At 40.5% G+C, this 24,598-nt stretch overlaps 3 protein-coding genes, 1 non-coding gene and 1 pseudogene across 4 annotated transcripts; 3 read left to right on the forward strand and 2 right to left on the reverse strand.

Annotated features, from left to right (window-relative positions):
- Positions 1–692: 692 nt before the first annotated feature.
- Positions 693–4,517, forward strand: glmp (glycosylated lysosomal membrane protein). The gene is made up of 6 exons (XM_052135871.1): positions 693–844; positions 1,305–1,577; positions 1,674–1,868; positions 1,968–2,186; positions 2,325–2,584; positions 4,202–4,517. The coding sequence occupies exons 1-6, from the start codon at positions 746–748 to the stop codon at positions 4,371–4,373; spliced, it is 1,218 nt and encodes a 405-aa protein (XP_051991831.1). The 5' UTR covers positions 693–745; the 3' UTR covers positions 4,374–4,517.
- Positions 4,518–4,659: 142 nt separating this feature from the next.
- LOC127650432 (transmembrane protein 79-like) lies at positions 4,660–10,491 on the reverse strand. Its single transcript, XM_052135872.1, has 5 exons — positions 10,348–10,491; positions 7,673–8,432; positions 6,419–6,604; positions 5,941–6,163; positions 4,660–5,747 (listed from the first exon to the last, which is right to left on the reverse strand). The coding sequence occupies exons 2-5, from the start codon at positions 8,235–8,237 to the stop codon at positions 5,555–5,557; spliced, it is 1,167 nt and encodes a 388-aa protein (XP_051991832.1). The 5' UTR covers positions 8,238–8,432; positions 10,348–10,491; the 3' UTR covers positions 4,660–5,554.
- Positions 10,492–11,174: 683 nt separating this feature from the next.
- Positions 11,175–18,405, forward strand: LOC127650477 (protein misato homolog 1-like; annotated as a pseudogene).
- Positions 18,406–19,787: 1,382 nt separating this feature from the next.
- On the forward strand, positions 19,788–19,950 carry LOC127651101 (U1 spliceosomal RNA). Its single transcript, XR_007971504.1, has one exon. It is a non-coding gene; the product is annotated as a U1 spliceosomal RNA (small nuclear RNA).
- Positions 19,951–22,517: 2,567 nt separating this feature from the next.
- On the reverse strand, positions 22,518–24,523 carry LOC127650465 (uncharacterized). The gene is made up of 2 exons (XM_052135913.1): positions 24,175–24,523; positions 22,518–24,135 (listed from the first exon to the last, which is right to left on the reverse strand). Exons 1-2 carry the CDS (start codon positions 24,190–24,192, stop codon positions 23,716–23,718), a joined length of 438 nt encoding a protein of 145 aa, XP_051991873.1. The 5' UTR covers positions 24,193–24,523; the 3' UTR covers positions 22,518–23,715.
- Between the last annotated feature and the right edge of the window lie 75 nt (positions 24,524–24,598).

Here is a 24,598-nt window from a genome sequence, read left to right on the forward strand (position 1 = left end):
AAATAATCTCGCTTTTGAGACAGATTACATTTAATTGCATTTTTTGCATAGAAATACATTTTTGCTTACAACGCTAAACTTACATTAGTTCCATTGCAGATTGATGACTTAATTTTGTTTTAAAACAATTATTGTGTAGCCTTACATATTTAAGAAACAGCTACATGCAATAAGTGTTGAATAATTATAATATATATATATATATATCATAATTATTCAACACTTATTGCATGTAGCTGTTTCTTAAATATGTTTTTAACTGTTGTCAGTCACAGACGCTTCCTATAGGTGCAGTTCATTACCACCAGATGGCAGTAAACTGAGCTTTGAGTAATGAATTTACCTATTTCCGTCACTAACTACAAATAAAACAATTTATAAATCTACTTAAATACAGCAACAACGTTTTTTTTACAGTTTTTTTTTTTTTTTTACAAATTTTTCGCATTTCGCATGTAATGCATTTTTATGTCGTCAGACATTGTCGAAACGCAATTAAACATTACATGCTTTTAAAGACTCTAAAGACTTTTATTTTGAAGAACACGTCTATTTCCGTGTTTTAGCAACAGCTGATCCCGGATCAGCACCGCCGTCACTGTTCACACACCCGTATGACACATCAGAACTAACCGCTGATCACAGATCAGTCCTGTAGCGCTGCCCGGGTCACATGACTGCTCTGAAAACACAAACACAGACGTCATGTGATTTCTCTATTCCGCATCTGTGTTCAGTTTCAAACATGTCGATGATTAAAACACATTTAATCTGTTCGGCGCTGTTTGTTGTGTTCGGTTGTGCGTTTGCATTCCTGGGAAATGGAGAGAAATTCCGACGGAAGGTAAAAATAATGATTTAAAATACTTAAATGAGAGACTTGCTTGATTTGTACATGGGCTAGTTTAATGTTTTGCACTTTAATCTAGTTTGTGTGTGTTGTTTGGCTGTTTTGTCTCATTATTTACCTGTTTATTTAAACTCATGTATTAAGATACACTGATGCATATCATAAATTACACTGAATTGTTGTATAGTTCTGAGAACCAACAAACCCATCACTGACCAGGTGCAACAGTACTACCATGTTTATTATGGGAATACCTTGTTTTTTGGCCATGGACTGTAGTAATACTATAGTATTCCTTACAGCACCTTGCAGTGTCAACTTATCTTTAAGTAAAAATATTATGCCACTAAAACGCATTTGACTATAAATAAATGACATTCACTCAAATGAATCCGACTTCCCTGTCTGTTATGATCCGTGTGATATCTCTAATGTAAGACCTGTGTTTTCTCAGGTCACTATAGAACTGAACCCTGGATTGAAGCCCCCCTCCACACTGCCCCCTGGAGTCGGTCTGGTGCATGTGCGAGCACTGGGGGACAATGACACACTTCATTTCTTTCTTTATAATCATGGAGCCCCAGCAGTGCTGCTGGTCCACAGTAACAGCACAGAATCGACAGTGCAGGTGGACTGGCCTGAGTTTATAAACCGCAGTTCATCCGGCAGCCTGAAGGTGGAGCCAGAGAGAAGCGTGCAGTTCAGCCGTGCACTAGTTTTCACTAGAGTAAGACTTGTCCATCTGTGTATCTGTCTGTCATTAAAGAATAAAGCCCATTTGAAATTAGGGTAACAAATGAATACTTATGTCTGTCTCTCTCAGCTCTGGGAGTACAGTGACGTCAATAACACGGCTGACCCACAGCATACTGCCGAGTCAAGTTTTTACCCTCCTTACGAGCTCCAGAACTTCATCTGGTCGGGTTTGAACGCATCTGTCAACCAATCCGACCACACGGTAACGTTCTGCGGAGGTGACGAATCCGTCAGTTTCATCAACGGCTCCCTCTGTCTGCAGGTAAGAAGAACTGCAACAAACGACAGCTTTACGCCTGTGGAGATTCTTCATATGTGGACTTTAGATTCATGTTTGTATCTGATATCTCCTCTAAAACAGTTCTCAGCGTTTGAGTCAGAAGGTCGCCCGTCGGCGTGGCCGAGCCTCCGCCATAACGCAAACTGCAGCCAGCTCCACGTGTGGTTGGACGGCGTGACGCCGCGAGCCAATTACTCGCGATTCTCTCTGGAGCTCCAGACCGTTGGCGACTCTGGATTCCAGGGACGAGTAGATGTTCGAAGCTCCATCGATGATGAATACACTCCCTCCATTTTTAAGGTACAAAAACAATTGACTCACAACTCTCTTCAATATTTGATTGTACAAGGCAGTAACACTTCTGTAAATCAGGTGTGGTTTTCGGTTTATTGGAACAATCTTCAAATGTCCTGAATGGTATAACGGTCACTATTACAGGTGTCACAGTGGGTCTCGTCTCCGGTCAACACCAGCACTGTTTGGGGCTACACGCAGTGGAAACCTGTTGCGTATCGCAAACCCAAACCTGTGTTTGAGGACGCCACACCCTGCATGCACTCTGAACCCGTTCCCATGACCCAGCTCCCTCCGTCTGGTCTGGTTCAGGCGTATTTCAAAGATTCTCAAACGTACGGGCTGAACATAAGCTTCGGAATCGCTGGAGACCCGTTTTACAACGCAACCAATTACCTCAGCTGGTGAGTGTGAAATAATGACTCAAACATTTACAAATATCGATATCACCCTGTCTGCCATTGGTCATAGAAACAGGTAATCCCACTACAAACTCACGCCATTGGTTGAGCCAAAAGTTGACATGTGACAATGTTTTGAAAGCGCCACAGATCTGGTGTTTACACGTACTTGTTATGGACTCATTAAACTAAAAACATCCAAACAAATGTACTAATTCACTTTTAAGACAGCACAGCATTGAATGGATTGTACTTCTATCCCCTTCAATCCTTCATTCACCTTAAATTAAATATAATGGGTTATTCAGAAACTTCCCGGCTGAAATGTTTATTTTGTTAACTCTTATGAAGAGAGATCAACATAAATGATGCTGAAAGCCAAAATATGAAATGCAATGGATGAATGTTTACTGAGTGATCCATTGTTTTGTAGAAGGGGTCAAAATGACAATTTCCGCCTATGATTTTGGAGCAAAACTACAGTTAAACAAATACCCTTAGGAAGGTGTCAGTATCATGATTTTATTTGTACACAGAGATTAGTAGGTCTATTACTAAAACCAGTTGACTTCAGCACCTCTTGTTGCATTATATGTCAATGGTGTGAGTCCAAATATGGGGGAAAAGCATTTATTCATTTTCTTTGTGTTGTTTTTCCAAAGTTTTGGTGCCTATAACTCCAAGAGTATTAAAGATATCTTAATATCCTTTTAGATTCTGGTTCAGAACAAACTTTCCTTCTTGCAGTTTAATTTCTAAGGCCCTATATGGAGAAATCACAGAGATATGAGAATCTCAATGTGGCTCCATTCGAAAAAATTGTTCAACGTTTTAGTGCATCTTTGGAGTTTCAAAGATTTTGACATTATTGTTTTAATAGGAATACTGTATATAATGGTACACTTCTAGTTTCAACATTTATTTGTTCTTCAGACTTTTATTTTGTTGAACAAGAAAAACTAGCGTCATATGACACATTTGGTTTTGGACCATTGAAAATGGGTAAAAATGGACAATTTACACATGGAGCCACATTGAGAGCCACAAATCTCTGTGACTAAACAATAGAGGGCCTTAAAAATCAAGATACAAAAACAGAAGTTTGGTTTGAATCAGAAACCAAAAGGATATTATGTTATCTTTAATGTTTCTGGAGTTATAGGCGCTCCAACTTTGGAAAAACAACACAAAAAAGTGCTTTTTCCCATTTTTTGACTCACACGATTGACATATAATGCAATAATTGGTGCAAACATCTACTGGTTTTAGTAATAAATCTTGTTCTCTCTGTGTAAAAATAAAATCATGATGCTGAAACCTTTCTTAAGTTTATTTTTTGACCTGTAGTTTTGCTCCAAAATCATAGGCGAAAAGCGTCATTTTGACCCTCTTCTCCAAAATAATGCATAACTCTTTTTGTCATTTAAAAATCATAATTTATGTTTATCGTTCACCAGTAATTAAAAATGATCAAACACTCAATTTTGAGCTCCGGTTGACACAGAATGACCCGACTATGTACTCTGATTAAGTTCTGTAGTGGGTGTTTGGCCATTGGTGTGTTGAATCTGTAAGATTTTATGTGTTTGACTGAACTCTGAGCTCTCGTTTACATTACAGGTCTGTTTTAATGGGCATGGGCAATCCACCGGTCGACTCGTTCTCCACTTTAATCCTTGCCATCATGGCTGTTGGACTCGGCGCTCCACTGGTGATCGTTATCGTGGGTGGAGTTTATGTTTTGATCCGAAAGAGGACGTCGCAATCAACGGGATATGAGCCAATCAACTGAGACATTGTGGCACAAGCTCCGCCCCCATGCTCTTACTGACTAATCGACAGTCAGGTGGGCGTGACCGAGACAGAGTGGCCAATTAGATTGTCAGTGTGCACGTTACTGATAAACTCTATGATAGATCTCCGGATTGGCCAATCAGAGTGTGGCGTTCCACTTCTGACGATTCCTCCTGCATTAATGTTTGATTTAGCCATGTATCGGAAATTATTATACCTCAATCTGATTTGACGATAGATCACAGACAAACCAAAACTACAGTGTTACTATTTTAATTTGTGATTTTTGCTTGTTTTAAAATCATATATTGGCCAGATAACTGACTGTGGAAAATTGCACACATTTTTAAGACTTAAAATGATAATTTTTCTCTTTAATCCTCAAATATAATTACGCAAATGTTGTCCGAATTTAACAATCAGAAAAGCATTTCAGTTTCTCAGGGATTTGGACGGTTAGTCTTCAGTTTAGATGAATTAAATACGTTTATTGTTATGCAGCAGTTATTTTTAAGAGAATTGTAAAATAGTTTATTAAATAAACATTTGACTGGTCAATGTTTGGAGGAAACTGCATATTTACTAACAAACGTTTATTTGCACATGTACGCACAAACCTTACTGTTCTTTTACAAATGTAAATATAGTTTTAAAAGCTGCAATAATCATATTTCTCTACATAAATTCTTCCTCGACTCTCTTGTGAACTGAATTTTGTTTGTTTTGTATCGAATCAAGAGATCTTGAATAAAATGTGATCACAAAGACGTTTATAAAGTTTCATTAGAAGATAGATTAAATCTGGACATTGATGATCAACTTCATTTAATAAACTGTATTTTCACAAACATGAGGAAACATTCAAACATTATATTGACAGCATGACAACAACAACAATAGTAAACAAACAGCATGTCTGTAAGATTCATTACTTTCTGTATAACAATGTAAAATATAACTTCTGAAGAGCTTGTGCTGGCAGATTCCCTGAGATTCCCCCAATATGAGTCACAAGTTAAACTGATCAGTCTCATCATCGCTCTCAGTGCAGGCGAGAATTCCTTCTAGATGATTCTCGAACAAACTTCATTGTTTATTATGTGAACGTCTCGCCATCGTGGACGACAGCAAAGCAAACAACTCGAAACATGAAACTCAGATCTCTGTTGTTCTTCCGTTTCACCCCCACCATCTCAGCTTTGGGGGTGGGGGTGTAGTGGGAGGGGCCACATCAAATATCACCTCTGCTCCGCCCACTGAGCCAATGAAGTAAAGGTTTGCCCCCAGAAGGGCAAGCAGGGGCAAGAAGGAGAGGCCGAAACCCAGCGCTCGTACGCTGCTGCCATAAACAACGCACACCCAGTAAATCAGTCTGAGGATCAACAAAATACAACGTGTTAATGAGCTTCATTCATGAAACCTGAGCAGAACAAACTTCAACAAGAACAACTCATGAATAACTTTAAATCAACCAAACATGTTACTTTACATCAATTTAACACAATGAGGTGAATTTACTTGTAAACGTACACTGGTGACAATGCATAACGGACTTGTGCACTCACCGGCCAATCACAAAGATGATGGTGAGGAGCGGCACCAGTTTGAGCATCTCCTGTTGGATGTAGGTCGCCATGACAGCGAGCTGCATGAAATACAGCAGGTACAGGTGGAGGGACTCTCTGACGTAGTGACTGTGAACGGCCACCTGACGAATCTCCCACGTCCCAACAAACAGCGGCTTCAGGGTCCCAAACCTCAGACGGGACGCACCCTGAACCAACACCCCTGAAACAGACAAACATGGTCAGAATTATTAAGAGATGCACAACCATGAGAATGCAAAGAATACACGTTATCAAAGTCTTCTCCCCAAATAAAACGATTCCCAATGCAGGACACCGTCATCACCGAAGGGATTTGCAATGTGTTTATTTGAGCCTTTACCATCTGTTTGTTGAGCAGTGGAAGACGGGGCACTTTCATACATTTGGAAGCAGTTATTGTTTTTGTGAATCAATGAGAAAGTGAATTTTTGCTCACCCAGCACTATTGGAATGGTGGCGAAAAACGCACAGCGTAGAGTATAGACCAGCCTGAAGGGGGTACTGTCGAGAAGAGGGATTTTAAAGGGCAGGAGCTCGTACCCGCCCCACGTTAGTAACGGAAAAATAACTGCTGCAGCCGTAATAAACACACACACTCTTACAATCTCTCCACAGCAACTGTCTGAGAGAGAGAGAGAGAGAGAGAGAGAGAGAGAGATTAATGCATTCAACATTTAATTTCCAGTGCCATGAACTAACCAGAAGTTATATCAGATTGGTATGGATAGATTGGCATAGATAGATTGGTATAGCATGGCACTCGCGACACCTAGATCATGGGATTGATTCCCCGTGATCTATACACATACTGATATAACATAAGGGAGAGCAGGGCATGAAAATAGTGCATGAAGTCTATTGCATTAAATCAAGGTTCATTCAGGGTTTGAGTGGCCCATTATTAGGGGCAAAGCGTTGAAGGTGCGTTGGCATCTATCATTTATATTAGTCTTATTCTGAATGGGAGTCTATGGCAGCCAATAGAACGGTAGCCTATGGTAAAAAGTTGTGAAATTTGGCACACTTGTAGGGAAGGGTCTGAACATTCCTTGTGGCAAATTTGGAGTCTCTAACTGAAACCCTCTAGCGCCACCAACAGTTCAAAGTGGCATTTATGTTTATGCAAATAACTATTAAACCAAATGCCCAACAAATATTTCCCCTAGGCCATACTTACAATTCACACAAAATTTGGCATGCATCAACTATGTTTGCTCATGACCCAAAAGTTAATAAAAGCATTTTGATAGACCAATTCTTCAATGAATCTTACGGCGAGCACGCCACAAAGGTCGTGATGCTGTATATTGTCAAACGCTTTGTTGTATCGAAACGAAACTTGGTATACTTCATAGCCATCATGCCTTGAGGGTACCGGATCAGTTTACAAAACTATGAAACATGGCATAAGGGCGTCCCTTTAGATTCTTTGGGGCTTACGGTGTCAAATGATACCCATTGTTCCTATGGTAGCCATATTAGTCCCATATATGTTGGTCATTTTATCCAAAAACATTATTTCCATTGTTGGCGTTGGTGTGCTTGGCCCCATAATGGCTAATTTCAGCTATTTTGTTCCATGTAGTATCTTGAGATCACATAATTGGGGTTTAGCTACACATGCTATGCTCGGAGGTGAAGCCCAATGACAGACAACTACTAACAAAATATGAGGAATGACCTGATTTACCTTTGGGTTTTTCAATGTCTTCTATCCACTGTGGGTGGAAGTGTTTTGGTTGGCTCATGTGAAAGTTTTGCGTGTATAGAGGAGCTTTCTCCATCTGTATCTCCTCTTTCATCACACTGCTTTCATTCAGGTCCTGCTGATGGCAGGTCGGCTGCACTATCATTATGTTTGGAGTGAAGAGCTGTCCGGCTTTCTCTGGCATCCAGTGCGCACGTACCCTATCGCAACCGATTTCATCATCATCATCCTCTTTCTCATCATCAGCCAATGAGCCGTCTCCACTGTCCTGATCTCCTCTTTCATCATCACTCTTCTTCTCCTCCATGCCCATCCAGTGCTCTCCTCTCTCCAGCTCTCTGGAACTCTCCATTCCACTCACCTGCTCCTGGCTGGACGTCTGTCCTTCAGGTGAGCGGTGGTCTGGTCCTCGATCCTCGTGCCATTGCAGGGTTCTGGGTTCTGTGTGATCTCCATCAGACCTCTGAAGTTCTTGGAAGTTCTCGCTGGTAGTGAGCGGTTTCCTCTCATCAACTCTTTCAGGTTTAATGACGAGGAGCTCGGTCATTTCGCTGCTTGTTTGTCTTTCCGTTCGGTTTGTGAGTTGGATTGTTGTTCTGTAGTATCAAACTTCTATCTGTAGAAATCACGTCTATGGTTTAGGGATGAAACTACAGAACATTTAAACTCCCACAGTTCATATTCGTCTGAACTCCCAGGTTAAATAAAAGTGTTGATTTTTCATGTTTCCACTGCCAAAGTCCTGAACAGACAGAGAGAGAGAGAGAGAGAGAGAGATATTTAAACAAGGGAGGCCTCTACCACACTAACCCGTTTATGCGGTAATGGATAGCGCTTTCCAGTTTTTATTGGAGTAAAACGGTGTTCCAGTATGGATGAGAGGTGTAAACATAGCAAAACTAATGCGTTTTCAAACAAACACAGATTAGTCTGGATGAGGCCTGAGAGACCAGCGGCGGCTGTGGCTCAGGTGGTAGAGCGGGTCGGCCACTAATCGCAGGGTTGGCGGTTCGATTACCGGCCCACACGACTCCACATGCCGAAGTGTCCTTGGGCAAGACACTGAACCCAAAGTTGCTCCCAATGGCAGGCTAGCGCCTTGCAAGGCAGCTCTGCCATCATTGGTGTGTGAATGGGTGAATGAGACGCAGTGTAAAGCGCTTTGAATACCGCGAAGGTTAAAAAGGCGCTATATAAGTGCAAACCATGTACCAAAGTTTACTTCGGTTGTCTGGGTTGCTGATCGCTGAGCACACAGTTATGCATAATGCAAATTTCGTCATCAACACAGTCTGCGTGGACTGTCTGTGCACATCATTGGCTCATGCGCCTGCCGTTAACCGTTGATGCGTTGAACGTGGTCTCATTCACTCGTGGTCAAAAGAGCATACGTTGAAAGCCAATGTAGTCGACTGTGTGATCCGGAACACAGGAAAAGTATCAAAACTATATCCGGGTCTTAAGACCACGTTCACACAAATACATTTTCGTTTGAAAACGCATGTTTTTCGCTATGTTTTGGCCTTCTGTCCACACTGAGATGGTGTTTTTGTAGAGCACAATCTGAGCTTTCCGAAAACTCTACCAAGTGGATCAGGTTGAAACGCCGTCTTAGTGTTGTGGTGTGGAAAGGGAAAACTGAGAAATTCAAAACTAGTGAAGTAGGCCATTTGATGTCATGTGACGCAGTCATGTGATCCATCAACACAAAACAATCAAGATGGCGGCCCATGTGGCGTTTCTGTGTCCATGTCTTAAAGATTAATGACACTTTGTATGATCTTCACATCCCTTCAAAGGTGACGGGAAGTTTACTCAGAATTACTGTCTGGGGTGGAACTCCAGGACACTTGCGATCCAGACCGAACATGGAAATGACGCATGTGCATTAAGGGGATTTAAGTGTTTTTGTATGTTCTAGTGTGGACGAGCAACTTCTGGAAGATGTTTGAAAACGACAGTGTGGACGGTGAAAGAATTTATCCGTATTAATGTAGACGAGGCCTAAAACATGGGCCAGCCTGATTAATCAACCTAACCCCAAGTAAATATTGCTAATAAACATGAATTTATTTTGGTTTTTGAGTCTCATTTGCTGTAGTTAAATGGTATAAATTGTACCATTAGAGGCCAGTGTGGCCGATGTGTTGTTTTCGGTGGGCCATTCTTCTCTCTAGATAGCAGTTCTGGGATTGGCAATGTCAATATCCCCTTTCAAACTGAAGTAACCAATATACAGTTTATCAAGAGTTTGAGGGTTTATCAGTGAAGAAATTCCTTTTATATTCGTCAGTTTGTCCTTGTACACCACACAATGAACACACATTCTCTTAAACACACAGTCAGTGAACACAAGTGAAACTACAGGCATTAACCAGCACAGCTCAATGAGTAATGCAGTTCCACCTGTTCATCCTGAACTCTGACCTCTGACTCGCATACAGGGAAATAAACACAACACAAACTCAACACGGCACACTGTAGGATTTCACGTAATGGAAAACATTATTACACTAAAAACTCTTTAAAGTGTCTGAGAATACCTTGAATATCAAGTTTAAACAGATAAACTGGCCGATAGGAAGCATTTCACATGAAACCTGTCAAACACACTCTGTAAAGTCAGATATATAAAGTAAAAACACACTGTTTCTTACCTGATGCTGCAGTAATACAGAAGAATAATTGATTATTCAGATTATGAGTCTCAGACGAGATCAGAGTCTCTGCTCAGATACAAACACACACACACATAAACACATACAGGTGTGGCAACAGGTAAATCATTTCTGTGCTCTCTGTCTCTCTCTCTCTCTCATTGTCTCTCTCACTCTCTCTCTCTCTCTTGGTGACGCCTTCAGTATCACGTGACATCTTCTGGTTAAGCCTCTAGTAAAGAACAAATACGCCCCAATTTAATCACATTTATTTGGACTGCACAATTATATATAATATATATTTAAAAGACAAAATATATTATATTTTATTTTAAAAAGATATTAAGAAATATATTTGTTTATTTCAAATCTTTATGAAGGTTTTTTCTTTTTTTAGGGATGTCAATATAATAAAATATTTTTTATGTTTTGTTTTTTACACACATTTTAAAAATTATTTTATACAGACCCCTTACAGATTAAAACCCCTTGACGAGACAAATTCCGCTTTCACAAACCCACAGAAACAGATCATAATAGATTTTCGCTTCTGGTGTTGTTCTTATATGAAGTTATATGTTAGTGATAGTTTATTTATGTCTTCAGAAAACATACATAAACTATTAAATACAGATGTACTCATGTTTTTGAGAGTGTTTATAAATGTTGTTTACGGCGCTCGCGACACATGTGCGCGTCAGGCGCGCTGAAACCAAACTACAGCACAACCTAATTTATCAGTTTCTACAACCAATCATCGCGCTCTGTCAGCTGTAACAGCCAATCACAATCGAGAGCTTTCTAAGTGCCGCCCACACACGGAAGTTTGTCTGTCGCTGATGGCGTGTGAACTGCTCTGTATTTCTCAAACACCTTCAGTTTTTACTCCATTAATGTTTAAGATGTTTTAAAATCCACAGCGCATCATGAGCGGCCTGTGTAGGGAGGTAGTCACACTCCAGCTGGGACATTATTCTAACTTTATCGGGACACACTGGTGGAATTTACAGGTGACTTTCATTTCTAGCGGATCACTTCAGTTTAATCATGTTTTAAGTGTAATAATCCAAATATCACGTCGATATCATTATTGTGTCATTAGTGGGTACAGATTGCTGTGTATGTGCACCCTTTCAAAGATTACCATGGGAACCAGTTTCCTCCAAATCAACACTATTGTTAATACAGTTAAACACGTGTTAGCCACCAAGATCATATGTGTTTAACTGTATTAATAATGACATCATTATTGAGATCTCGGTCATTTATAGCTGCAGAATTAATTACAATAAATGTTGGCTGTCAATGTAGTTTATCCATCTGTCTATCTGTCTGTCTATCTGTGTAATCTGTCTGTCTGTAATATGTCTGTCTATCTATCTGTGTAATCTCTCTGTCTGTAATATGTCTGTCTATCTGTGTAATCTGTCTGTCTGTCTGTCTGTGTGTGTGTGTGTGTAATATGTTTGTCTATCTATCTGTCTGTCTATCTGTCTGTTTATCTAATCTGTCTGTCTGTCTGTCTGTCTGTCTGTTTATCTAATGTTCGTGTTCTGTCTGTGTAATCTGTCTGTCTGATGTTTGTGTGTCTGTCTGTTTATCTAATCTGTCTGTCTGACTGTGTAATCTGTCTTTCTGATGTTTGTGTGTGTGTCTGTCTGTCTAATCTGTCTGTCTGTCTAATCTGTCTGTCTAATCTTTCTGTCTGACTGTTTAATCTGTCTGTCTATCTGTGTAATATGTCTGTCTGATGTTTGTGTTCTGTCTGTCTGTCTAATCTGTCTGTCTCTCTAATGTTTGTGTTCTGTCTGTGTGTCTAATCTGTCTGTCCCCCTAATGTTTGTGTTCTGTCTGACTGTGTAATCTGTCTGTCTGATGTTTGTGGTCTGTCTGTCTGTGTAATCTGTCTGTCTCTCTCACCTGTCTGTCTGTTTATCTAATGTTCGTGTTCTGTCTGTGTAATCTGTCTGTCTGATGTTTGTGTGTCTGTCTGTTTATCTAATCTGTCTGTCTGACTGTGTAATCTGTCTGTCTGATGTTTGTGTGTCTGTCTGTCTGTCTAATCTGTCTGTCTAATCTTTCTGTCTGACTGTTTAATCTGTCTGTCTATCTGTGTAATCTGTCTGTGTATCTAATCTGTCTGTCTGTTTATCTAATGTTCGTGTTCTGTCTGTGTAATCTGTCTGTCTGATGTTTGTGTTCTGTCTGTGTAATCTGTCTGTCTCTCTAATGTATGTTTTCTGTCTGACTGTGTAACCTGTCTGTCTGATGTTTGTGTGTCTGTCTGTTTATCTAATCTGTCTGTCTGTCTGTAGGATGCGTCTCTGTGCTATGACTCGGATGTGTTGGCGAGTGAGCTGCAGAGTGACGTGTTGTTCAGGGAGGGTCTCACTCTGTGCGGTCACGTCACTTACACTCCCCGACTCATCGCCATGGACCTCAAAGGTAAAGGTCATGACCCTTGACCTCAGAGACAGCATCTTGAGATATTATCAATGTAATTCTGGGATCATGTGAAGAACAAGAAAACACTCTTTAAAAACGTGCATCAGATTCTGCCAAACTGTCGTTCTGTTCGTGTGATTCAGTAAAGAAACATTATAAAGTAAACGCACAGATCTGAACGCTACTGAATATTTATCGTTTCTTCAGGCAGTCTTCGAACATTGAGGCGAGAAGGAAGTCTGTACGACACAGACAATGAAGAAACAAACTTTACCTGGTAAACATGTTTGTGTGTCTGCATGTGCAGAATATGTTTGTGTCTTTACAAAGCTCGACTACTGAAGTTGTGTTTCCTCTTTTAGGGAAGGAGAGCTGATGACACATAAAGCAAACCCGCCCACCAAAAACTCTTTCTTACAAGATCTGGACATGCTCGATGTAAGTGTGACTGCTGAGAGTTTTATTATCTGAGACGCTTCCTGAAGATTCTCTGTTTCTTTCATCTAGACAGGAAGTTCACTAGCAGAATCCAATTTCTCTTGGCCTTCTGCTCAGACGGGGCGCTGCTCAGGTGAGATTGAGTTATGCAACATTAATTGTCATAAATATGATCAGTGACAGACTAGATCAGGTTTCATCACTTGTTAATAAACGTGTGAAGAGTCCTAAAGATCGAATTTGACGAGCAAATGTGTTTGATTTGTGCAGCGGTAACAACCTTGTCTGAAAGTTTAAACTGTTTTAAAAGTTCTAGTTTATACAGACATTACACTAATGCTGCGTTCACACTGCCAGCGACTTTATCACTGCATGTCGCTAGTGGCTGGCGGTTAGGCCACTTTACACTTTACAGTTTCTTTACAATTAATATGATTATTAAAATATTTGGATCACGTGAGCTCTACCATCTTCTCTCGTATTGGCTGTCGCTCCCAAAAGTCGCTCTTCTTTTGCATAAAGTTAAACATTTCTCAACTTTGTTACGTCGTTGGACATGCCCACATCCGGTCGCCAATTGCTGCAACAGCTCGTGTAGCCGGAAGTCGCTGTGCTCTCATCGAAAATGAATGGGATGATGTTGCTGTCTCGTGCGATGTCGCTGGCGGTGTGAACTCAGCTTAAGAAAAACAACCAGCTACTGTAGGTAAATCAGATAAACAGATAATCTTAGATAGATATATGTCTATTATGCAGACAAGTGTTGCTAGCATGTTATAGCATGTAGCTAGGCATTGCTAGCATGCTGCTAGGTGTTGTTAGTATGTTGTCATCCGTTGTTAGCATGATTTAGCATGTAGCTAGGCATTGCTAGCATGTTGCTAGGTGTTTCTAGTATGCTGCCATCCACTGTTTGCATGTTTTTGCATGTAGCTAGGTGTTGCTATCATGTTGGAAGGCATTGTTAACAAGTATGAACATGTAGCTAAGCATTGCTAAAATGTAGCTATGTGTTGTTATCATGTTACTAGGCATGCATGAGGCTAGCATGTTGTAGCGTGTAGCTAGGCATTGATAGCATGTAGCTAGAATAAGTAGCTTCAGGTCTTCTAGAGTTCGGTGTCTGTAGCTTGAAAGTTTGTCAAGCCAACATAATAAACATTGTAACTTTTATTATTTGAGAAGTTTTAGCAACGTTACAAATAAACATGAAATATAATTTGATTTCTTTTACTCCTAAAGTTACCAGCGCAGGAGCGAATGTTGCCGTGGAGACGGTGAACAGCAGACTGGAGCGGATACAGAAATCCTATAGGCTGGAGGGAAGTGTGAGGGTGTGGTCAGATTTCCTGAGAATCCACCTCCATCCTCGCACCATTTCTGTCATCAACCAGTACAACCATGATGGGTGAGGAGATCAAATCTCACATTATTGGATGTGTTTTCTGAAACCAGTTCAACCATCTGAGAAAAATGAGTTCAAACTCGTTAATGGAAATACCAACGTTTGTTTTTAGTTGATGTTTGTTTTCACGCCTTTGACTGTGTGTGTGTGTTTCCTCAGTGAATCGGAGCGTTTGGAAGCGTTCGGTCAGGGGAGACGCTCTTCACGGGTCCAGTGTTGGAAGATCTGGAAGACCGGCTTCATTTCTTTGTGGAAGAATGTGATTATCTGCAGGTATTATATCCACGGCGATCTGAACGTTCATGAGAACGGCCTTCATGATGCAGTTTAATCTAGAAAAACTATTTTATTGATATTATATCCGCGCCGATCTGAACTGAAGTTTCTCTGTTTCTCTCTTCAGGGCTTTCAGGTGTTGTGTGATCTTGCTGACGGCTTCTCAGGCTTGGGGTCAAAGGTCACAGAGTTGTTGCAGGACTCTTACGGAGGTCGCGGCATCCTCACATGGGGCGTGGCTCCTGTCAATCATCCAGACACGGTGAGATGATTCATCTGTTCTAGAAATAAACATCGTCAAATATAAACGTGCAACAAACATCAACGTTATTGTGAACATTGTGCACTCCTCGCTATTTTATTAAACTTCTAGTGCTCTAGTGTCAGACATTATTGGATTAGATTGTTAAGGGCTATTTTCGAGCTTTATGAGGGCACATGATTTCTATACGCTGCAGTTTGAAGTTATTTAAAGATGTTTTACTCACGTCCACAGAGCTCAATAAAGGAGTTGTACCGCATGATCAACTGTGCTTTAGGAACTGTGCAAATGGCCAATCACAGCTCTTTCTTCTGCCCTTTGACCCTGAGGGGGGGCCTGGGGAGACGGCCGCCTCCACCCACCACTTTCCCCCTGATGAACTGTGATGTAAGTGTGTTTGACTGTAAATGATTTAATTGATTAAAAGGTTTGACTCTTTTATTTTGAGAGTTCAGGCGATGTTAAACACAGAGACAGCCTCGACTCCTGCATTCTGTTGTGTGTCATTCAGCTGTTAAGAAGAACGTGTCCCATGTGAGTGGCACCGATTAGCCAAAGACAAAGATTAGCGTAACGTGGCCGTTCCATAGACATTCTGTGGGCGGGACACTGCCGACGGGACGAGGCCGTTCTTTTTGAATGGATGTCTATGGAGGAGATGCTTCACAACTCTTAATAAAGCACTTTTGCGTGGAAACAGCTCATCATTTAATGAATTAACCGTTAATCCGCTAATCATGTTTGACACTAAACAGTCCTTTAGGAGTGAACTATGTGTGGAGTTTACTACGATGACGTTGCTGTTTTATAAGAGAAGTCGCAGATGATTTTACGACCGGAAGGTGTCAGTTTACGACTGTCTCCATTCATCTCTATTGCATCAGGAAACTGAGATGCTAGCTGACAGTTACAGCCGCTCCACTCTCTTCAATGACAGAACCGTGAATGTTGTTATCTCAGTATTATAAGATCTCTGGCAGCACTCTTAAACTGCGCTGACTGCCCCCCGCTGACGCGACTCAACATGTACTTTAATTGCTCCAATGGTTGTTATTCATGTAATTTATGTTCTCTCCACCTGTCACCCATCCTCTCAGCCTTGCTGTGGTATCACTCAGCTGTGCTAGCTCTGGCGTTGGACACCATGACAGCGTCGTACAGACTGAGACAGAACCGCGTCCCCATGTGGCAGCTGTCAGACGCTCTGGCCGTCTCCGGAAGGAAGGTCAGTTTCACCGGTGAATATTCAGTGTCATTGTTTTACTTTCATCATGAGTCAAATGAAATCAAAATCAATGACGTTATTGTCTTGACACCAGCCGATCATTTCGTTTTCCAGGTCGTTTCAGCTTACGGGTCTGTTCCGTTTCCCATGATGCATGGCAGCTGTCTCCCAGATGCTCTGGACGCTTTTGCAGATGTGTTGCCGTGGAAACCCCTATCAGCTTGCCCTGAGCTCGGTGACGGACGCTGTTTTAGCCAATCGGTGACTCTGAAAGGGTTAGAGGGGCGGAGCTTAGTCAGGTGAGAGACTTTCATAACGATCACAATGAACGCAGCTGCGCATGTCCGATGAAAATCGCCTTATTTAATCCAGTTTTTATTTATTTATTCATACATTGCACATGTAACAGTCAAAGTATATAAAAAATACAATAATAGAGGGTCTGGGTATCTCGGCGAGTATTGACGAGGGTGTGCTGAGTGACTTCAGCCAGGTCTCCTTGGCAACCAAATTGTCCCGGGTGCTAGGGAGGGTAGAGTCACATGGGGTAAACTCCTCGTGGTGGCGATTAGTGGTTCTCGCTCTCAATGGGGCGTGTGGTGAGTTGTGTCCCATGCGACCGATTCTTGACTGATAACGGCTCTCTTCGTCGTACTGAGAGCGGCATGTTGCTATTGTATGTCCATTGTGAACATGTTGTGGTATTTTTCTTTCTGTGGCAGTCCCCTCATCCCGGGGCAAGAGCCGTCCAGTCCTCTGCACTTCGAACGCTCTGGAGAGGACGTCCTGGCAACATACGTCAGGTTACGTTATCCGTCAACACCCATGTGAGTAACCCAATGTGCATAACACCTCCTCGAGCTGCTTGTGTCGTCACGAGACCATATTTACATTAGTTGATTTTCATCACAATTTCCAAACCACGACATAAACCGAGTATGAATCAGTGTTCCTCAATCTCTCATCATTGACGAGGCGAGTTTACTGTACAGATGGAGATGCGCTGACTGCCCCCTACTGCATTAAAGTGATCTATGTGATTGTGTCATGTCTCTCTCTCTCTGTAGGGCAGTTCAGCTTGTGTCCAGCCCCAGTAAACTCACTCCTCCGTTCCCACAGATGTTTAGTCCAGCTCTGAGTCCACAAGGTTTCCTTCAGAACCAGTCTGAACCTCCTGACAGTGAGTGATTCTTCCTCTGGTGCTTTAACAGCTGTTGTGTTTCGGAGTCTCTCCCGGTTTGACTCCTCTGTTTCACCATCAGCTGCTGTTCAGCCGGTCTCTGGTGTTCCTGTCCTGACGTCTCTGCAGTCCAGTCCAGCTGTTGGTCTCCTGCTGTCGGATCTGCAGAAAGCGTGTGCTGCGCTGGACCTGCGGCGCGTGGCCCCCAGTTTCCTCTCTCAGGGGCCTGAACTCGGCGAGCTCACAGAAGCCTTGGAGCAGCTGCGCAACCTTGCGCACTGTTACCGCCAGGATCACCTCGGCTCTTCGTCAGATGATGATGACTAGAGATTGCTGTACACTCCTCCGCTCAGAGTTCCGCTCTGGTTATCATGTCCGAATGGCCTGTGTCTGGAGAACGAGCTCCATGGCATGTTCCCACTGGGAATGTTGGGAATTGAGCTCAATTAATGCACTCTATAATAAAAGCCAAAGCAAGTCAGAGAAAGTCCGAAAGAAAACAGCTGCCCCGTTTGTTTGTGTGCTTCTAATCCTCAATAAACCCACAGAGCTGCAGCTGCAATTCTGAACTTAAGCTTCATATCGCACATGCAGAAGAAATGTAAAGTTTTACGTTGTGCAAAATAAATGACAATAAACAAAATGAATCAATTCACAAACATGCCTGTGAAACCTGCAAAATGGTTCCTATTAAATATGGGACATGTTACAGTCGTGCACCTTTCACCAAATACAGTGTTATTATTTTCAGTTCGATTATGAAGGTTGAGCTCTGTCAGTGTGTATAAATCGAAATAAACTCGTTTGAATTGTGTTTTTAATGCAGATGTTCATTTTGGCAGTTCTAGTGCAAACGGTTCAGCAGTTTCATCACGTGCGTGTGAAGATGATCATGTTCATTAGAAATCCATGAGCATTGGATGGCTGCCAGTCAGCATTAGCATGATCTAATTAATATTCATGAGCGGTACAGTCGAGTGACATGATCATTTTGTGACAGTTGTTTTTTCAACAGCAAATATTGATTAGGGATGATTAAATATTGATTAGGGATGATTCAATATTGATTAGGCACTATTAAATATTGATTAGAGATTATTAAATATTGATTAGAGATGATTAAATATTGATTGGGCACTATTAAATATTGATTAGGCACTATTAAATATTGATTAGAGATGATTAAATATTGATTAGGCACTATTATTAAATATTGATTAGAGATAATTAAATATTGATTAGGCACTATTAAATATTGTTTAGAGATGATTAAATATTGATTAGGCACTTGCATATTGATTAGGGATGATTCAATATTGATTAGGCACTATTAAATATTGATTAGAGATGATTAAATATTGATTGGGCACTATTAAATATTGATTAGGGATGATTAAATATTGATTAGAGATGATTAAATATTGATTAGGCACTATTGCATATTGATTAGGGATGATTCAATATTGATTAGGCACTATTAAATATTGATTAGAGATGATTAAATATTGATTGGGCACTATTAAATATTGATTAGGCACTATTAAATATTGATTAGGGATGATTAAATATTGATTAGGCACTATTACATATTGATTAGAGATGATTAAATATTGATTAGGCACTATTAAATATTGATTAGGGATGATTCAATATTGATTAGGGATGATTCAATATTGATTAGGCACTATTAAATATTGATTAGAGATTATAAAATATTGATTAGAGATGATTAAATATTGATTAGGCACTATTAAATATTGATTAGGGATGATTCAATATTGATTAGGAACGATTAAAGCGCAATTAAATATTGATTATGCACAGTAAAATATTGATTAGGGACGATTAAATATTGATAAGGCACATTAAATATTGATTAGGCATGATTAAATATTGATTAGATACGACTAAAATTTAATTCTGAGATTTGTCTGATAAAAGAAATGTGTCATATTACAAAACTGATAATACAGCGGTACATAAGTATTTAGGTGATTTTGCAGTTGATATAAAAGTTTGAGGGTTTAAATTTGATCATTAAAGATGCAGTTGAATGAACTGTTTCTTTTAATTAGTTGATATAAATGTTTTATCTTCGTCAGAAATTGTGTTCGCAGATGCTCTTGGACATTTAATTTAATTATGTAGTTGCAGAACCACATTTAACCACATGAGGACCATCAAGTGAAAGATCGATCTTCTTCACTTCATACTTACCTGACAGGAGATCATCATGATCATAAAGTGGTTCACTCAAGATGAGTTTCAGTCATTGCACTCAGACTGCTGCTGAACTTTGAGAATTCCCCAAATGTGGGAATCTCGACTGCATCATTTATAGTAGTGGGGGACTGTGTTCGTGCTCTTCCTTGATCACATGGTGAAAGTTAGAATTATCTTATTATTAAGATGATGATCAGATATTTATCCTTTGAGCGTCAATTTAAAAAAAGTTACTCGAGAGGACCTTAGAGGGCAAAAATATCTGTCAAAAACCACCATAAAAATAATATATATTAATATTATTTTCTACTTTCACTGACTTTGATTTACAAACAATATCAGTCTTGATCATAACTACCAAATATTCATTAATTTTCAGGATTTTAACCCTTTAAATGCCAGATTGTTTACATAATGTCACACAATTTTTCCAGATTTTTGTTCAAGTACTTACCCTGCACCGATCGAAATAAAATTAAAATATGTTGTTCATGAGGGCTCAATGAATAAGCATTTGAAGCCCCTAGGTGTTTTGGCTCTGTCATGCAGGAAGGCCCACCTGCATTGTATGTAATGACCAAAATACATGGTCTGTAACCACAAATTTTTAATGCAAATTGGACATTATTTTGACTTAAAGCTCATGAATATATGTTATTTGTATGCCCTGAGTGGTAAACAGGTGGTTTAATCAATAATATTTATTACAAATATTCATTAAATACATTTAAATTAAAGTTCATAAACCTAGTATTTGGAGGCCATTATGTACATTACAGCTGGGATCTTCCTGTAAAAACACAAGTCCCAGCTACAATGTATGTAATGGCCGCCAAATACATGGTCTGTGGACACTAATTTTTATGCAAATTATACATGTTAATGATAATAACTTATATAAATGATTTCTACTGAGTATAATTACCCTTAAAGTGGTTACATTCAAAAAGATCATTATATATGTAATATTAAACCTCATGGCTGATAGCTGCCAAATACATGCTTTATGAACAGTAATGTTTTAAGCAATTATGAAAAATTTGAAATGTTGGTTAGATGAATGGCTATATGGAGCACACTGAGTGCCATACACATGGTTTAATCAATCAAGTTTAATGTCAAGACTAATAAAATGTGTATAAGTCAAATGTCCAACATCTGATCATTTAAATACATTGTACGAGGGACCATCCCATCTTCAATGTGTTTACATGATCAAAAATACATTGTTGGTGGACATCCATTTTTATAAGGTCCATAATCAAAATATTGAAACAAACATATTTAGGTGACCATGTTCAAACACAATCGATGTTTAATCACTGACCCTTATCACTTAGTTTAATCATTTTTAACCATAATTTTACCTATACATAATTAATATTTACATCACATTCATAATGTTAGCCAGAGGGGAACTGGCCCCCACAGTGAGTCTGGTTTCTCCCAAGGTTATTTTTCTCCATTAATCTACATCTTATGGAGTTTTGTGTTCCTTGCCACAGTTGCCTACAGCTTGCTCACTGGGGTCATTAATACAATTATCATTTAATTATCTTTAAACTATTAAAAATCTAATTTTATCTAAATTACACAATGATGATTAATCGACTTTATAGACATTACAGTTTTTATCGTCTGTTAATGCTGATATTCTGTAAAGCTGCTTTGAAACGATGTGTGTTGTGAAAGGCGCTATACAAATAAAATTGACTTGACCATGTGACTCCCTCTGAACAACATGCACCCTTCAAATACTCATAAATCAACTGTCCAACAACCATGTATATTTTTTGTATTATATACATTGCAGGTGGGATTTCCATATCTTGACACTGGGACCACTTGGAGACCTCTCCTGTTCATGTTTTGAATATCAAGAAGATTGGAGAAAAATTAAGTCTAATTTTATGCTAAAAAGTAAACTTTTAACTTTTTGCACAGTGCAATTCTCAATATGTGCACTATCTATCTGTCTCTATCTATCTGTTTTGATTAAGGACATTATAAAGATTGATGTCCATCAACCATGTATTTTAATAATGTAAATACTTTGGAGATTGGATGGTCCCTCGTATAATGTATTTACACTATCAAAAATACATGGCTGGTGGACATCCATTTTTAAAGGTACAAGATCAAAGTATTGACTAAAACATATTTAGGTGACTGTGAACAACATGCACCCTTTAAATCCTCAAAAATCAACTGTCCAACAACCATGAATATTTTTTTATTGTATACATTGCTGGTGGGATCTCCATTTCTCATAAAGGGGACCACTTAGAGAGATGAAACCTGCACTCCTGTGTTTGTCTTGACCTCCCCTGTTCATGTTTTGAATATCATGAAGATTGGAGAAAGTCAAAAATGTAGTCCAAAAAAGCACAGGAGTGCAGGTTTCAAGTCTCTAAGTGGTCCCAACTCTGAGATGTGGATATCCCAACTTCATTTTATACAACACAAAAATAAACATGGTTGGTGGACAGTTTTTGAGGATTTGAAGTGTGCATACTGTTCAGAGGGAGTGATATACTCACTTTAATATGTATTTTGATTATGGACTTTATACAAATTAATGTCCACCAGCCATGTATTTTTTATAATGCAAACATATTGTACAAGTGACAATCCAATTACCCATGTATTTACATTATCAAAAATACATGGTTGTATATTTTTGGATTGTCTTTTCAAGGGTGCATTCTGTTCAGGGGAGTCATAGTCACCTAAATGTCTTTTGACCTCATAAAAATGTATGTCCATGAACCAGGTATTCAGAATCCATTAAATACATTACACAAGGGACCAACTCACAATTAACTGAATTTATGTCAAAGACATGGTTAGTGGAAATCAAGTCCTCAGGACATCAAGTCATACAGGGAGGTCCCATCTGCAATGTATTCAATCGTATCCAAATATATTCATTGTGGTCAATCCTGTTTTATGCTTTTTATACATCATTTTGAATTAAGTTATGTATATTTTTCATTTGTATATCCAAAACAGGTGTTTCAAACAATAATAGTTATTTTAAATAATAATTAAATTTTATTTAAATTAAATGTCCATAAACATAGTCTTTAGTGGCCATTAAATACATTGCACATGGTATCTTCCTTTGTTTTGGGATGAAGTGGCATAATATACTTGGTAAGTTGACAAATACTATGTTTATTGACTGCCATGCCCACTGCTGTACACTCCCCTGGTGTCTGGGACCACTCAGGTATAAAGTGGCATAATATACTTGGTAAGTGGACAAATACTCTATTTTTGAACTGTTTTGTGGGGGCCGTTTTCGATGGCCAGAAAACAGAGCATATCAGGTTGATGGCCAGGCAACCAAAGAGACCAGAGCAGATGAGGCGGACGGTCAGGATACCCATAATGTCAGAGCAGATCAGGTGGATGACCAGGAGACCATAGCAGATCAGGCGGATGGTCAGGACACCCAGAGGACCAGAGCAGATCAGGCAGACAGCGATGAGACCAGGGAAACCAGAGTAGATCAGGCAGACGGCCAGGAGATCCAGGAGATCAGAGCAGATCAGGCGGTTGGCCAGGAGACCACCTCTGGATAGGGACTGGATCAGGAGGCCTGGTTGACAGGCAGAGCCGTGGGAGGCTCAAGGGGCAAAGTCATTGCAGACGGAGCCGTGGGAGGCTCGAGTGGCGAAGCCATGGAAGGCTCAAGGGGCGAAGCCAAAGAAGGTGCTGCGGCAGGCTCAAGGGGCGAAGCTGTAGAAGATGGAACCATGGCAGGCTCGAGGGGCGAAGCCGTAGAAGTGGAGCCGTGGCAGGCTCAAAGGGCGAATTCGTAGAAGTGTAGCTGTGGCAGGCTCAAAGTGTTAAGCCATTGAAGGTAGAGCCATGGCAGGTCCGATGCTGAGTCCAGGATGATTGGGAAATTACCTCAATGGTCGTGAACATAACAGAGTCTCGGGAGCGACCTCTGTGGTAATGACCGTGAACAGAGACTCGGGAATGACCTCTGTGGGCATGGACAGAGACTCAGGAACGACCTCTATGGTCATGGGCATGGACTGAGACTTGGGAATGACCTCTGTGGTCATGGGCGTAGACAGAGACTCAGGTACGACCTCTGTGGTCGTGGGTGTAGACAGAGACTCGAGAACGACCTCTGTGGTCGCGAGCATGGACAGAGTCTCGGGAACAACCTCTGTGGTCGTGGACAGAGAATCGGCTATGACCTCTGTGGTCGTGAACATGGACTGAGACTCGGAAACGACCTCCGTGGTCGTGTACATGGGCAGAGACTCAAAGATGACCTCTGTAGTCGTGAACATGGGCTGAGACTTGGAAATGACCTCTGTTGTCGTGTACATGGGCTGAGACTTGGAAATGACCTCTGTTGTCATGTACATGGGCAGAGACTTGGAGACAGAAGCCCTTCTCCTCCTCCTCTGGACTGCCGAAGTTGGCAGTGCCGGCTCTGGGATAGACAAGGCTGGCAACGCAGGCTCCGGGACGGACAAGGCTGGCAACGCAGGCTCTGGGACAGACAAGGTTGACAAAGCAGTCTCTTGTACGGACAAGGTTGGCAATATAGGCTCTGGGATGGACGAGTTTGGCAACACAAGCTCTGGGACAGACGAGGCTTCAAGCTAGTTGGCCGTGGCAGGCATGGGCGCTAGCGGCTGGATCTATGTGCGGCGAAACAGTATTTAATAAATTAAACAAAGTACAGAATAACGGGGTATTTTCAGAACAAAAGAAACATCCACGATGGGAAAAGACAGGAACAGAGAAAACATACATGATAGGCACTGG

This window comes from Xyrauchen texanus, chromosome 10 (assembly GCF_025860055.1).
Source record: "Xyrauchen texanus isolate HMW12.3.18 chromosome 10, RBS_HiC_50CHRs, whole genome shotgun sequence".
Lineage (NCBI taxonomy): Eukaryota > Metazoa > Chordata > Actinopteri > Cypriniformes > Catostomidae > Xyrauchen > Xyrauchen texanus.